At 43.2% G+C, this 17,081-nt stretch overlaps 1 protein-coding gene across 1 annotated transcript in view; it reads right to left on the bottom strand.

Annotated features, from left to right (window-relative positions):
- Window positions 1-17,081, bottom strand: part of PDE7A (phosphodiesterase 7A) — a 120,089-nt gene that overhangs the window by 45,936 nt on the left and 57,072 nt on the right. Inside the window, exon 2 of the mRNA XM_065399480.1 lies at window positions 11,817-11,877. Within this exon, the coding sequence (XP_065255552.1) occupies window positions 11,817-11,877 (61 nt within the window). The remainder of the gene's footprint in view (window positions 1-11,816; window positions 11,878-17,081) is intronic.

Genomic DNA, 17,081 nt, shown 5'->3' with positions numbered 1-17,081 from the left:
ACCTTTTTCTTATCGATTAACAATTTAAAATTAAATCAAAATTTGAGTTTTATCTGAATCACAGCTAGAATCTACATTTATAACTGTTCCATAGGAAGTTTAATGCAACTTTAATGGGTTTCTCCGAGGTCTATTCATAAGACAACGCTAATGAAAAAAGTAGTTACTAATTTGTACAAATAAGGTGAACTTAACATTTGGGAATACAGAATGACCACCAACCAATGAGAAAGTAGCAATGTGTATTATAATAGTGATACAAGTATCCAGGCAGTAAGATTCGGAGTACACTGAACGTAAAACAGGGCAACTCCTCTTTTAAGGACTTAGTTCATTTGACAAGTTAGCAATTAAATACAATAAAATACAGGCAAGGGAGTTATGCTCGTCATAGTAAGTCAGTTTCAGGTGTTCTACGACATGCAAATGAATTCTAAATATGTACAAAATTAAAATTAAGAATACAATATTGAATGTTTTTATAGATCTCATTTTATTCCAGTTCTGGCCTTTCAAAAGAAAAATAATAAACATATCATAGGAAGTTAGATATTGCCTTCAAGTTGATTGTACAGTATTCAAATGGCAGTGATGAGTCATGTTTTGTGTTCCAAAACTGCATTTTGGTGCATCACCACACCACTTCTATCCTCTTGAGAAATTATGGGTTTGATAATCTGCTACTACAATTCCATATTTTTCCATAAAATTCCAGAAACCAGTAAGAAAACCAGAAACCAAATCCTTATCCCCATTAGAATAGAATCTATGGTACCTCAATCTTCTTGCAGACTTAGCTATTATCATTAGGACTATATTTTATCATCAATTTAATGACAATTTACATTTCTAGTCCTTTTCATCCAAGCATCTCAGAGCACTTTAAAAAGCTGGATACATATTATCATTCCCATTTTAGGGAATAAGCTATTCATTTTTATGCTTTGGAAACAGTAAACTTCACTTTGCTAAATGAAAAGAAGCGGCACTAAGTGTCACATCACAATTAAATCACAAAAATAAAGTAAAATTCACTAATGTTAAGGGACAAAAATCCCCAAAGTGAGAAAATTCATATTACAGAAACTCAGACCTGAATTTACTTTCTTGTACCTAAGTAGAGGAACACAAACTATATACAATAAGATAACCCGGCACTTTGGAGAACCCTGCAATGCATGCTGCAAAAAAGTATGAGTATAGAGTTTCAGTCCTAAAAACAAAATAAGGAAAAACATTCCAACATATAAGTAACAGAATTGGAAAACAAATCAGTCATTTTCAACAAGCTTTTAAAAATAAGCATCTTTTTTCCACTCAAGAGCTCTCTGAAGTATTTGCTCTGTGCTTTCCCAGTCTTAGAAACCTGAGCCTTTGGAAGCAGACACCAGTATCACAGTATATTACAAATTCATAAGTCCAAAAGACAGAGGTTACTTACCTATATAACTGGAGGTTCTTCAAGATGCGGGGTCCCTATCTGTATTCCACAAGTGGGATATGCATGCTCACCATGCACCTGAGTCTGGAATTAGTTGTAAGCAGTGTCCATTGGCTCACACATGCACCGTAGCTCTCCTCGAGCTGCCAACCAAGTGCATAAAGGGTGGTGCAAGCCAATGCCTCTCCAGATTCCTATTCTTACCACAGTGTAATCAATCCACAGCAGTGGGAATGGAGGGGGGGGGTAGTGGAATACAGATAGGGACCACACATCTCGAAGAACCTCCAGTTACAGGTAAGTAACTTCCATTTCTTCTTCAAGTGATGGTCCCTATGTGAATACTACATGTGGGAGATTAACAAGCAGTAGTCAAACAAGTGGTGGGTGCGAGGACGCAGAAGTAATTGACTGTAGTACTGCTGTCCCGATAATCATAATTGCAGCTGATGACTGTACCAAGGTGTAATGTCTTGTGAAGGTATGCGAAGAGCTCCAAGTAGCTGCCCTACATATCTCTAGTATGGGTACGTCTCTCAGAGATGCAGCTAAAGTAGCTTGCCCCTTGGGGAAATGAGCCTTTACCCCTTCTAGGGGCGGGGAGAGAGGAATGTGCCAATATAGGTTGACCTCGATTGCTCTGCTATGGAAACAAATAATTTAGGTGTCTTTCTACCATCCTTTGTTCTTTACAGATAAAAGACCAAAGCCCTCCAGACATTCAGAGAATGTGGTCTTCTCTCCTCTTCTGAGGCATGTGGTTTAGAAAAAGATACAGGTAAGTGGATGGCCTGATTTGTACAAAACTTGGAAACTACTCTGGGTATGAATCTGGAGTAGGAGCATAGCAAGAGCTTTTCTTTATAGAAGGTAGAATATGGTGGGTCCACCATAAGCACTCCCAGCTCTCTGGCTCTTCTGGCCGACATTACAGCTACCTTCATGGACATTGAGCATATGGCCAGCTGCTCAAAGGGAGACTTAGTGAGAGACTAAAGAACAAAATCGAGGTCACACAGAGGTGTGGACTTCATCACTGGTGGAAAGGATCTGAGAATCCCCTTCAAAAATCGAACTGTGACAGGGTTTGTGAGAGATACGGTTATCCACTGGAGGATGGAAAGCACCTACGGCTGCTAGATGCCCCTGCAGGGAACTGAACACAAGACCCGAAGACCTAAAGGCAAGTAAGATACTCTAAGATATCAGGATTCCAGTGGAGTCTGGAGACACACTGTGTTGATGAGCCTAAGTGGAGCCCAATTCCATTTAGCTGAGTAACAGCTTCTTGTAGAGTCTTTTCTACTTCGGTCAAGAATGAATTGCAACCCTCTTGGAACATGAGCTTTCTGTCTTTTACGCCATCCAAATACCAGGCTCTGAGTTGCAGTGGCCCTGGATTGGTTGGATGACCTTGCCCCTGTGTTGGGTTTGAAGGGTGGGATGTTCATGGGAGGTTACAATGAAAGCTTGAACAGACCCATGAACCAGAACTGTCTCAGCCAGTTGGGTGTGATGAGGATGACTTAAGCTCTGTCTTGGTGGATCTTCTGAAAACCTATGGTATCAAAAGAACTGGAAGGAAAGCATACCCCAGGCACCCTTCCACAACATCAAGAGGGCATCTCTCAACAAGTCTTTGCTCAGGGTTGCTCTAGAGCAGCGGTTCTCAAACTGTGGGTCAGGACCCCAAAGTGGGTTCCGACCCCCTTTGAATGGGGTCATCAGGGCTGGCTTAGACTTGCTGTGGCCCAGGGCTGAAGCCTAAGCCCCACTACCCAGGGCTGAAGCCAAAACCCGAGGGGATCAGCCCTGGGCAGCAGGACTCAAGTTGCAGGCCCCCTGCCTGGGGCTGAAGCCCTTGAGCTTCAGCTTTGGCCCTCCTGCCTGGAGCGGTGGGGCTTGGGCTTTCGCCCCCCCACCCAGGGAAGTGGGGTTTGGGCAGGCTCAGGCTTTGGTCCCCCCTCCTGGGGTCGTGAAGTAATTTTTGTTGACAGAAGGGGGTCGCAGTGCAATGACGTTTGAGAACCCCTGCTCTAAAGAAGTACCAGGGAAGCTTCCTGCTCACCTGTGAGTGGGGCTCATCAGGGAGGACTTCTGAGGGGGGGGGGGAGGGGGGAGGCTCAGCAGGAGGGTCTGGGTTTGAGGAGGTCTGGATGCATGGGGGTTGGGCAGATGGGGGTGCAGCTCCCTGTAAAGGGATCCCTCCCTGTGCAGCTCAGGAGTGATGGGTGCAGGAAGTGGGTGGAGAGGGACAGTTTGCAGAGCTTCCTGCAGCCGGGGGAAAAATCTGGGGGTGGGTCTGACCCAGCCTCAGATGCCAAGCAAGGGAAGAGGACGTCCAGTCCTCCCCAGCCCAGGCGGGACTAGCAGCTGAGCATGGCGCATGTTGGAGCCACCAGCCGGGTCTTCTCCAGTCCCACCTCCTCCCCACAGTGATTTACGTCTCTGCTGGCTGCCCTGGCACCCGAAACATACTGCTGGGAAGGGTTGCATGACTGCTCTTGTGCCTTCCCTGTGCTTCCCACCAGAAAGTCATTTTTCTGCGGGGAAGCAAAGAAATCTGTGGGGGACAAATTCTGCGCATACGCAGAATTCCCCCAGAAGTATGTGGATTTGTCAAAATGTGGATTTTTCATGATTGACATAGATACCTTGGAAAAGCAAAAGGTTGAGCAGAATATGGGTCACGATGTGGACCCCCTTATAGGAGTTTCCTGTGAGAAGCCAGTCACTAAGGTATGGGAAAACTGTAAATCCTCTTCTTGTCCCAGCAGCCACCACTGAAAAAACCCTGGGTGCTGTGAACAGACCGAAGGGGAGGACTCTGAATTGGTAATGGTTTTGGTCTAAGAAAAACCTGTGGAACCGCCTGTGGGCTGAATGGATATCTATATGAAAATATGCATCTTTCATGTTGAGAGCCATGAACCATGTGCCATTCTCTAACAAGAGAATTACTGATGCCAAGGGTATCACATGGAATTTTATTTTTTTGATAAGCTGGTTTAACTGACATAGATCAAGAAGTAAGGAGCATAGACTCCCTTTCCAGGGTGTTGAGGTGGAACCTTTTCTACGGCTCCCCTGAGGAGCAGGGAGTTCACACCTCCTGTCATAAAATCTCCTCATAAGAGTGGTCTCTGAAGAGCAATCGGGAAAGGGGTTTGGAGAAGGAGTAGTCAGAAACTTGTTTAGACAGCCCCCATGGGTACTCTCTAATACCCATTTGTCTGTAGCTAGGGCCCTCCAGTTTTTGACAAATTGGGTAAAGCAGCCTTCAAACATATGAATAGGGGAATGAAGAAGCAGCAATAAAGGGATGTGGATGAAACAAACTCTTCGCCAGGGGTTAGAATATGACATGGTGGTGGATGTTGCAGAGGGTGGGTTCCTGCGTCTATACACCCTCAATCTCTTGCAATGTGGCTCCTGAGAACACTGATGATAAAAGGGCTGAAGAGGTGGGTCTTGCCCTATATCCCTATTTATGATGCTTCCTCTTGAGGACAGGGGTATAAACACCCAGCTGGTGAAGAATTATTCTTGTGTCTTTGAGAGAATGGAGAGACTTCATCCATTTTCTCATGGAACAGGTTAACAGTGTCAAAGGGCAGATCTTGGATGGAACTCTGCCTCTCTCTAGGGAAACCTGAGGATTGTTGTCGTCGTTGATCCTGTCGGAGAAAAACAGAGTTCTCACTATTTGTTTGGGTACAGCAAGTCAGATGCTCTATTTTTTTTTTTATCAATTGCATAGAGGGAGAGAGCTAAACAGGTCTCTCAACAGGTAAACAATTACAGCAAGCATTTATACCTTTTGTTACAGACAATAATGAGCAACAGCTGCATTTTGTTTATACATAGGTCATTCTGATATTTTGTTTTGCTCACTAATGTAGACTCTTAGTCTACATTCCATATTATTTACACAAGGTCGCAACAACTTCTCACACAGTTCTTTCCCACTCGCCTCACACATTCCTCGCTTCTACAAATCTCGCGTTATTAGGGTTACAGTTAGCCTGACTCTTGCTAACGAACTGTCATGCATTGCATCCCCTTCCTGTCAGTTCTTTTTTTGCTTCCACAATCCCTCGAGGTCGAGGATGATCTCTTTCATAGGTTTTATTTTTTAGGGGTCCTTTGGTGACTGAGGAGTCCGATCCTTGAGCCGCAGACCCATTGGTAGGTGTTGCAGGTGGTGTTGGAAGTCAGGGTTCGGCTATGATCGCTGCGTGACAGTTGTCTGTCCCTTATTTTATGGCGTTTTTCTGCTACCAGGGCAAGACGATTTTCCTCAAAAGTGGACGTTCCTTCTCTGACAAGTCTTCGACAGTTAGCCCTATCCTGGGCTACTGTCTCCCAGTGTGTGTTCCTTTTGGTAGTGTTCCTTCCAGCACTCTTTGATGGATTCATTATCTTTAAGAAGGGTATTAACATTTATCTTGAGGATGTCTTTGAAGTTTTTCTTTTGGCTTCCCCCTTTCCTTTCTCCTTTGGTGAGTTGGGCGTACAGCAATTGTTTTGGTTAGTGTACATCAGGCATGCACACACAGTGCCTGCTCCACCTCAGTTGGTGCCTGATAATCAGGGCCTCAACACAAAAGATGTTGACCTCTGTGAGGACACTGACATTAGTGTGGTGATCCTCCCACTTTATGTTGAGGATCTTCCTAATAAAGTGCTGGTGTTCCAGGTCTTTCAGGTGTTTTCTATAGGTCATCCAATTCTCACAGCCACAGAGGAGAGTTGGGATTACCATCGCTTTATAAACTAAAAGTCTAGTGTGTGTTCTGATGTCATGATTGTTGAACACCTGGTGAGACAGTCTGCCAAAGGTAAGGCTGGCACAGCGGATTCTGTGCTGAATCTCAAGGTCTATGTCTGCCCTCTGTGAGAGATGGCTGCCAAGATAGGCAAAGTATTCTATATTTTCCACTTCTTCTCTGTCAATGTAGATCTTCCTTGCTGCATCTGATAATTGACCAGGAGCTGACTGGTGGAGAACTTTTGTTTTGCTGATGTTCAGAGTTAGCCCTAGGCTTTTGTAAGCTTCAGAGAAGCAATTAAGGACTGTTTGTAGATCCTCCTTTGAGTGTGCAAGTACAACACAATCATCTACGTACTGGAGTTCGGTAACTGTTGACGATATTACTTTAGTTCTGGCATGGAGACGATAAAGGTTGACGAGGTTGCCATCAGTCTGATATTGGATGCCAATACCATGTGGTAGATGGTCCTGGGTTAACGTTTTCATAGCTGCTAAGAAAATGGAGAAAAGGGTGGGTGCCAGTACACAACCTTGTTTTACACCAGTTCAGATGAGAAAGGGCTCACAGTTAGAATCACTGCACAGGGTGGACACAGTCACCTGGTCAAGGAGGAGTCTTACAATGGTGATAAATTTTCTTGGACGGCTAAGTTTTGACATGATTTTCCACATAGCCTCACAGTTGACAGAGTCAAAGGCTTTGGTCAGATCAATAAAGGCCATAATTAGCTCCTGGTGTTGTTCTTGACATCTTTCCTGGATCTGCCTGGCTGAGAAAATCATGTCGATGGTGCCTCGCGATGGTCTGAAGCCACACTGGGACTCTGGAAGTACTTCCTCTGCAAGAGGGAGCAGGTGATTCAGTAAAATTCTAGCAATAATCTTCCCTACGATGGAGAGAAGGGAAATGCCTTGATAGTTGCCACAGTCAGCCCTATCTCCCTTTTTGAAAATGTTAACGCTAGTGTATGTAAATCAGCAGGGATTTCTTCAGTGTGCCAGATTTTGAGGAGCAGCAAATGAAGCTTGTTAGTCAGTGTTTCCCCCCACACTTTCAGTACTTCAGCTGGTATGCCATCAGGACCTGGTGTTTTATTGTTCTTTATTTGCTTAATTGCTTTGAGGACCTCCTCAGGTGTTGGTGGGTTGGCAAGAGTTTCCAAATTGGGTGCTGAGGGATGGAGTCAATGGTGTCATCAATCACAGTCGATTCTCGATTTAGAAGCTTTTGGTAGTGTTCCTTCCAGCACTCTTTGATGGATTCGTTATCTTTAAGAAGGGTATTAACATTTTTGGATCTCAAAGGTGTGAGGCCACATGAGGTTGGTTCATACAGGGTCTTTGTCTCACAAAAGAAGTTCCACATATGTCTGTCAGAGAATGCTTGGATTTCTTTTGCTTTGTCCTCCCACCATTTTTTTTTTTTTTTTTTTTTTTTTTTTATTTCTTGGATCCTCCTTTGAACTTCAGCTTTGAGCTGATGGAAAGAGCTCTGTTTCTGACAGGATGATGCATGGTTTTGCCAGTCACAGAAAGCTTTTCTCTTCGGGTTAAAAAGGGCTGTGATCACAACGTTCTCATTGTCAAACCAGTTCTGATGGTGGTGGGTAGCAAGGCTGATGGATTCCTCACAAGCCTCATGGATGGTAACCACGGTTCTGTCCTCATGACAATGGCCATAGCCATCCCCCTGGATGTGGTATCTGCCACGTCCACCACAGCTTAGAGTGAAATTTTGGCCACCAATTTGCCCTCATCCACTAAGGCCTGAAAGCAGGCTCTATTCTCCTCAGAGAGCTTGTCCTTAAACTCTAGAAATCTAGCATAATTGATAAAATCATGTTTGGCCAAGGGGGCCTAATAATTAGAGATCCTGAACTGGAGAGAGATGGAACAGAATACCTTTCTTCCGAAAAGGTCGAGTCTCTTATGTCCCTTATCAGAGGAAGGAGCCTTTGGGTGCTGATGCCTGGACCACTCTGTGGCTGCATGCTTCTCCCCCTCCCCCCGCCCACCCCGACCCCCACAGGGAGTTTGGTGGATAGTGAGAAAAGAAGAACTCTCGCCCCTTGGATGGGACAAAGTAGTGCTTCTCAGCCTTCTCAGAGGTGGGAGCACAAGTAGTAAGGGTGTGCCAAACCATATTTGCTAGTTCCATGATGACCTCATTGATGGGGAGGGCCACTCTGCTCGGACAAGAGGGCTGCAGAATGTCTAGTAAGCTGTGCTGAGGCTCCTGAATTTCCTCCAGCTGGATTTATAGCTCTGCCACTACCCTGTGCATGACCTCTTGGTATTGTTTAAAGTCATCCGGGGAGACGGAGAAGATGGGGTGACCACCTCACCCAATGACAATGATGAGATTGCTCTTGGAACCATCAGATCTGGCTCACCTTACTCCTCCGAATACTCTGACAGGGCCAGTTGCATATAGCTGGGTGATAGCAAGAAGGACTTATGCACAGATCCTAGGTATCTGGGGTAGGGCTGCTACGGTCCCAGTATCTCCAATAGATAGATCCATCAGCGGAGGGGAACCCCATGGAAGAGGGTACCGCCTGTCTCTTGGCCAATCAGGTCTTGTGGAAGATCAGAACCCTGAACTTCTAGGGGTTCTGTCTGGGGCCGCCTCTCCTCAGTGCCGCAGAGTCTCCTACAGAGCCTCTGACTCATTGGAAGAGGAGGCCAGATCCCTGATCACGAGCTAGTTAATCTTAAGTCTGTATTAATACTATAGTTTAATTATATTAGTAAATTGTTTAAGTTGTTTAAAAATAGTAGTAGTCAATAGTTAATCAATATAGACTCATAGACTCATAGACTTTAAGGTCAGAAGGGACCAATATGGTCATCTAGTCTGACCTCCCGCATGATGCAGGCCACAAAAGCTGACCCACCCACAACTGTATATGTTTTGGCCTTGCTGGAAGCAGGTACAGCGCTGGTGAAGCTAGTAGTTTATAAACCATAATAGCTTTACAAGTTGCTGTGCCTGTCTTCAGTATAAGTTACCATCAAGTTTATCATAAAAGTCAATAAAAGTTTATAAGTTGTTATATAAGGTTATAGGTAGGTTAAAGTTAGTAAAAATATAGTTAATCAATGTATTAGTATTGCATTTAGAATTGTATTTGTTGAGGGTGGTTACAGTACATGTGAAGTTGCTAGGCAATCAGTAATACTAGTGTTGCATGTGCTTGTGACTATTTTCAATATTATTTACCCTTTATATGTGCACTTATAGGAATAGGTAGTTAATGCATAATATTACTTGTACTTGTGCTTGTCTCCAGTATAACTTGCCATTTGTATTAATCCTCACTCAGTGCTGGTCTTTAATTCTGTTTTTCTTATTCTGCCTGTGTTGCCTTTATAGTCTTAAGTCATTAAAAACCTTTCTTGAGGAATAATTAGTTGTTTAGTTTCTCTTTTGCGGACACTACTCAACCTCACTCATTACATCTGTGTTGGGTGGTGGGAAGTAGCGATCACCCAGAGCCCCACTCGGGCCCTGACATGAGCCCCCCTAGGGCTCTGACGTGTGCCTCCTCCTTCCATTAATCTCCACAATCCCTTCTTTTCAGGATAGTTTTAGACATAGATGACTTGCCTTTCCATCTAAGAGAGTGCCCCTTACTCTAGTGTGAAGACCTACCCTCCGTTCCTGAGCTTGTGGTCGGATGGGTGCTACTTGATTGTTAAGACTGATGTACAGGGTGGGTCCCCAGCTCAAATCTGACCAAGGCTTCATTGCCTTCTCCATGAGGTGTTTTCTGAGTCTCGACCCTCATGAGTTCTGGGGGGAAAGGAGTGAGATGCTGTACTTGTCAGAAATGTGAACCTCACCCACGCAGTAGAGGAAGTGTTGATGTTTGTCGTTCACAGAAAAGGAGCTAGAGAAGGAAACAGTTTTTGAACCCTCGGCATAATCCCAGACTTCTCCGGGGGGGAAAAAATGCTATCTAGCTATGCTGCACTAATCTATTAAAACTAAAAAACTAACTACATATGATTCTTATAGGAATGACACAATAAAAAGGAGCTGAGAACATCAAAAATTCTGATGCAAACCATGTGGTGGTAAGAAGGAACTGGAAAGGCTTTGGCCCACATCGCCCTTTATGACCTTGGTTGGGAGCATAAGGAGAGCTACTGCACGTGTGCAAGCCAATGGACAATGCCTACAAGAAATTCCGGACACAGGCGCATGATGCACATGCATATCCCACATATGAATACACATAGGGATCATCACTCAAAGAAGAATCATGATACCAAAAAACAAAAGAAAATCCTCACAATTTTTAAGCAAGTTATATTACTTTTTGGTCTGGTACCTGACTTTTGAATTCTTAGGGCGAATTTCCCCTTTGTGTAGGAGCATTTCAGAAAAAAGTTATCCTGAAATGCACAATCTGGGAGACGTCCTCTTCCTTTTACTTCTGGTTGATAGGTAGGACACTTCAATATCATCCCTTCCCTAGGCACTGATCTCAGCTCCCTCTTCTGTGCCCTACACCCTGCAGCCCTCTCTAATAGGCACTAACCCCAATCTTACTGTACTTTCTCTAGGCACTGCCCCATCCAGCTCCCACCCATTGATACAGTCTCCTGCCCCCGTAACTGGCTGCTGGCCCTGCCATTTCCCTGGATGCTGCACCTGCCCAGTTCTAGGAGAGTGAAGTCAAGCTGGGGCTGACTCCCAGAAGGTTGAAGAAGAGGAAGACACTCCTGGGATACTTTCACCACCCCACCCCTTCACCTCCTTAGGGCTGAACAAAGGAACAGGATGGGAAAGAGCTACCCCCCAAGCTAGCACCCTCAGCACTTTTCCAGTTCCATGGGCTGCTCTTCCCATCCTAAGCCCAGGCAGCACATGCAGGAAAGCAGAGAAGTCCTGCTTCAGTTACTCCATTTTAATTCACATCATTATTTCAAGATTGAGACTTAAGACAGTTTCTGTAATGAACTTTAGAAGTGTAAGACAAAACTATTCTTATATGCAAATATGTACTCTGTTATAAACCATTCAATTTTAATTATAACAAAAAATGACAGGTGCTAAAATGTTCTGCTATATGCATACTGAATGAGGGACAACAAAAAGTACTGCAATACAAATAAAGACTTTACATAATATTGTTTAAAAATGAACATACAAAGGTAATTGCCACCCATTAAATCTATTTTTTCTACAGAATTAACTGAGATACACAAAACATAAGCCCATGCAAACCTGTAAGATTCTTCTCCTGTTAAATATTTTTCCTTAAATCCAAAACTAATGAGGAAACACTGCCTTCGGTATCTTAATACTTTTTGTGACAGTAACCATGGTTTCCTTATATATATATATCTTTACAGCACTTTGCACAATGGAGCCTCAATCCCAAATACAATATTTGGGTGGAATAACTTTTTTTGCAGCAGTTAGTAAATGGCAAAATAAGTTGACTAAAATAGTGACAGCAGAAAAAAGGACAAACTGAAAAGATTTTAAATACTGTATTTATAAATTACGTTACAGTTCACCACAACCATTTTAAAGCAAATAGTCACAAATATAGATCAGTGCTACAATACAGAAGTTGCCATGCTTACCTAGCATACGAATGTACAATGCAGTTTGATCAGAGCTGTCATAGGAAATTGCTCCACGTCTCTGTAAAAAATAAAGACAAACATCAATCTATTTTACGGATGATAATTAATCTGACCCTTAAATTGCATCTCTTGTGAAGAGCCATGGTCAACTTAATCTTTTAAAATTGACTAATTAAAAAAAAAATCAGTTTTTGACAGTGCATCCTAATTTTATCCTGGCAAGAGCAGAGAAGTGCCAAGAGAAGGAGGGAACTAGTAACAGAGAAGCCAGGAGAGGAGAACTGCTAGCACAGGGTCTATGACAGTGGTCCCCAAACTTTTCACATCACGTTCCCTCTTATCCATCCGTGCCTCCCCCCCCGTGAGCCACGGTTGGAATCACGAGCGGAGTCGCGCCTGGGCTGGCAGCCGGGGCCATGGCTGCGTGCAGAGCCACGGTCATATGCAGGGCGGAGCAGAGTTGGGGATAGGGACGGAGCAGAGCTCGGAATAGGGCGGGGCTGGGTGATGCTCCCTTCCCACCAGCCCCCATGGAGGCTGGCCTGGGCCCCACTGCACCGCCCGAACCTTCCTCCGCGTCCCTCCTTAATGGGGTGTGCCTCACAGTTTGGGAACCACTAGTCTATGAGGAGTGCTAAAACTCCCTCCCCTCCCCCCACACATTCCTTCTCCAGCTGCCTCACAAAATCATGTCCTCCCTCTCCACTAGTACAACAAAAATAAGGAAAAATTGACACATGCAAAACTTTGGTTATGTTATAGGCTGCAGATACCTCAGCAGTGGCCTGTGCTCCTCATGCTCATCTAGAATGTTAAAGCTTAGTTCTCAGAACAAACATTTGCATTTTTTACTTTTCTATTTTTCTTGTAACTAGAGGCAAATAACAGATTTTTAAGTTCACTGCAATTTTGAAAAGTTTAAAAAATAATTCATTTTGGGCCAGACAGAAAATTAAAGTGTAAAGTTTTCAGCAAATCAAAGAAAAAAATCATTATGGGTCAAACAAAATATTCTGTTCACACCCAACACTAAACGTTTCATTTCAATTTCCTGATTTTTTTAATGCAAAATTAAAAGTAATTTCAAAATGAAAAGTCACTTTATACCAAAAAAAATCAAAATGTTTCATTTAGAAAATGTCAAAAATGTGCAGCTTGCTGCAGGATTTCAAAAGGGAAAATTCTGTCTTACTGGTCACTTTTCATTTAAAGGGCATGTCTACTCTTAAAACGCTAGTGTTTAAGTTGAAGACACTCCTCTGCCGATGGGAGACCTTCTCCTGTCAGCGTAGTTAATCCACCTCCCCAAGAAGCAGTAGCTATGTCAACAGGAGAAGCTCAACTAGGGAGTTAAGTTAGTATAACTACTTGTTCAGGGATATGGATTTTTCACACCCCTGAGCGATGTAGTTATATCAATATAGGTCTGAAGTGTAGACCTGGTCTAAAACTCACCATGTCAGACAGTCTTCACAGAGGGTCATGCCCTGACAACTGGGGGCAGACCAGTGTGACGTTGCACTTCATATGTTTATGGAAATATACTTATGAGTGTAAATATAATGTGACTGGAATATGCTTTATGCAAAAGGTCTCTTGTAAGGTATCATTACAAAGCTTATGATCTACTGAGTGTGTTGATCCTATTTGTATAAATGTATCATTCTTGTACCTGAAGCTAGAAATATGAAGTGTTACTCTGAACTCCTATTGTAACTATGCCAAGTGTGGGCCATTAATGGTGGCTTGGAATCTTGATGGCTCCGATCAACTAGGACAATTGGTGGTAAGTAAATGGCTCTGTTTACTTGCAATCCTCCACGACATACGTGCGGGCCAGTCCTGGAGAATGCAGGGGGGCTCACAGGACATGTGACCATGTCACCTGCTCCTGGAATCCATCTTTACCTTGGTGCTTTTCCATTTAGAAGAAGGGGTGGGAACCCAGAGAGAGACACAAAGGATTCCTGCCTTGTGCCAAAGCTATATAAGGGGGTGGAACAGAACAAAGGAGGCTGCAGTCATGAGAAATCCCCTAGCTACCACCTGAGCTGGAACAAGGACTGTACCAGGGGAAAAGATTGGGCCCAGACTAGAAAGGAGTCTAGTCTGTGAAAGAAACTTATTGGAACATCTCTGAGGGTGAGATTTACCTGTATTCAGTTTCTTAAATGTATTAGGCTTAGACTTGCGTGTTTTGATTTATTTTGCTGTGTGACTTACTTTGTTCTGTCTGTTATTACTTGGAACCACTTAAATCCTACTTTTTATATTTAATAAAATCACTTTTGTTTATTATTGAACCCAGAGTAAGTAATTAATACCTGGGGGAGCAAACAGCTGTGCATATCTCTCTATCAGTGTTATAGAGGGTGGACAATTTATGAGTTTACCCTGTATAAGCTTTATACAGAGTAAAATGGATTCATTTGGGGTTTGGATCCCATTGAGAGCTGGGTATCTGGGTGCTAGAGACAGGAGCACTTGCTAAGCCGTTTTCAGTTAAGTCTGCAGCTTTGGGGGCGTGGGTCAGACCCTGGGTCGGTGTTGCAGCAGATTAGCGTATCTGGCTCAACAAGACAGGGTTCTGGAGGCCCAAACTGGCAGAGAAAACGGCCTCAGAGATAGTCTCAGCACATAAGGTGACAGTCCTAAGGGCGTCTCTGTGACCGAACCCATCAAAACCAGATCTTTACTCTGAAATTGAGTTAGGACTACCACTCCGGAAGAACTCCCCAGAACAATATCTTACAACACAGAGAAATATTAACTATATAAAAGTTTATTCAACTCAAACCATTTGCAGCAAAGCCTTGAGATGAAGTTTAGGGATCTCCTGAGGGATCTCTGTTCCTTTTCAAGCTACTTAAACAAGTGAGCATTAGCCAGAAAAAACCCTGGACATAATGCAGTCCTCTGAGGGACGGGTCATACTGTCTGACATGAAGAGTTCTAGAATGAAAACTCACAGGTAAGACAGAATTTTCCCTCCCAATCCCCTTCACATCAAGCAGGCTTCACAGTGGGATGCAAAAGAGCAGTAAATCATCCCTAAGGAGGGATGGAGGATTCAGTTTAACCACGTAAGATTTAGAAGGAATTTAAGAGTTACTGGGCACCCTGTTTCATAACACCCTTCTATGAGCAAGGCTAAGGTGGTGACTCTATAGTGCTTGAGAGCATGAACAGAAGGCCCCATAGTAATATTGCAGACCTCAGAAGACGTGTGATTTTTACACCCACAAAGTCACTGCTCTTTTCACAGAGCGTATGGTCATGAGAGGAATTACACCTGAAACTACTATATATACACCTTTATTCTCTGAAACCTCTGTTCACATCTAACTTATGCATTTTCCTCCCTTCAGATATTTGGATTAATCCAGGACAATACCACCACTTCCTATTATATGAAGACTGTGGGGATGGAGAACGATCATGTTTGACAGATCATGTAACTGAGGTTTCACTGATAGCATGAAATTTAATCAGACAAAGAGATGGTGAGTCGGCAAGATGCTTTCAATGAGAAGAGGAAGACACCTACCAACTGTGAAGCTGAAAGGTGGTTTTAATAGGATTTATAGCACACAGAGCAAGAACATGACAGGAATATGCGTATTGCCAGAGGATTAAAAGATTGATGGTCCCTCAGGAATCTGTTAAGTGACTAACAAGAGTCTCATGGGTTTCTTACAGTGCAATATACTTGCAGTTGTTGACTTCTCTTTCCAAGAAGTGTTGGCCTTAAGCCCAATGAACACAGCATCTTGTAAAAACACTAGAATGTCATTTGCCTTTGTCCAGATGTGTATCCCCTGTAATACCAATATCTAAACCACAAGTGATACTTTTAATTTGGATAACATTTAAGAATTTCTCCTGAGATACTAGGAAGGTGTTCACTGCCTTTGATTAAATGACTGTAGTTCCTTCCTTTCAGCTTTGAAACTGTTGGGCTGGTCAGCACTGAATTTTGGCTAAAAGACAGGTCCATGTTGCATTGTTTTGTGTGCATGTTGGGAGTGGGAAACGAAGTTCCAGTTACATTTAAATCTAGTCTGAGAACCAAGATATGAGGGTTAATGAGAAGGTGATTATAATGACTGGCCTGTTCCTACACAATCTTTATTATCTTTACCCTTAGTGGCTGAGGAGAGGAAAGGCGCAAAGGAGGCCTTTCAGCTCACTTCAGAGATAAGGGGCCCATGGCCTCCACTTTTGAGTGTCTCTTCCTCACATGGTACCTTTTTTGATTTTCCAAGTAAACTTGGATATATATAGGTTCAAATGCGTCCAACTTGGCCTGTGTGTGGCATTACACTCCATATTCTTCATAGAGATATTGTTATGATGTGATTATGACCTCCTGAGGTCCCTTCCAACCCTGATATTCTATGATTCTATGATATTCTATGGCATAACTGTGATGTATTTTTATACAAGCTAGGTCATGTGACATATTGTTGAAAAGGTTATGATTTACTGAATATGATTATCCTATTTGGATGGATATATCATTTTTGTATCTTGAGTTAGGAATATTGTCTATGCATCTATTACAAATGTGTTTACACCTGGGGAACGCCCACTAGGCAGAATGCAATAAGTCTAAATGGCTGGTTGGGAAGGGCCATTAGGGAGAATAATAGGTCTCAGAAGATGCTAATCTCCCACTGGGGAGCCTTCCTGGGGATGCTGGAAACAGCCTCTGAGTCATGGCTGCAGTGGCCCTACAGGGACATGTGACCAAGTCACCTAGTACTGAACTCCATGAAAATACTAGTGTTTTTCCACGGACCTGGTGTGGGAATTGAACTGGGAGACAAAGGGTTCCCACTGTATGTTAAATCTATTTAAGGCACAGGAGTGACATCATCGTCGTTCATTCTTCACTGACTCCCCCCTCCAAGAAAAAAGACTGCTGGAAACACTTAAGAAAAAAAAGACTGAACTAGGGGAGAATGGCTGAACCCAGGCTAGAGGGTTGTCTAGCCTGTGAAAGGAATAACTGGAGTTTTAAGCTACAAGTAAGTGCAGCTTGCCTTCAAGAATCTCTACAATCTGCCTAAAACAACATTTAGGGTAAGAATTTGCTACGCATATCCAATTTCTTTAGTATATTAAGCTTAGATTCCGTGTTTGTTTTATTTGCTAAGTAATCTGCTTTGATCTGTTTGCTTTCCCTTAAAATCTATCTTTTGTAGTTAATAAACTTATTTTATTTTGTCTAAGACCATTGGGTGGAAAACATTATTGGGG

Source organism: Emys orbicularis, chromosome 2 (genome assembly GCF_028017835.1).
Source record: "Emys orbicularis isolate rEmyOrb1 chromosome 2, rEmyOrb1.hap1, whole genome shotgun sequence".
In the NCBI taxonomy this organism is placed as follows: domain Eukaryota; kingdom Metazoa; phylum Chordata; order Testudines; family Emydidae; genus Emys; species Emys orbicularis.
The sequence above is the reverse complement of the archived record's forward strand: the minus strand, read 5'-3'. Positions and strand labels throughout refer to the sequence as shown.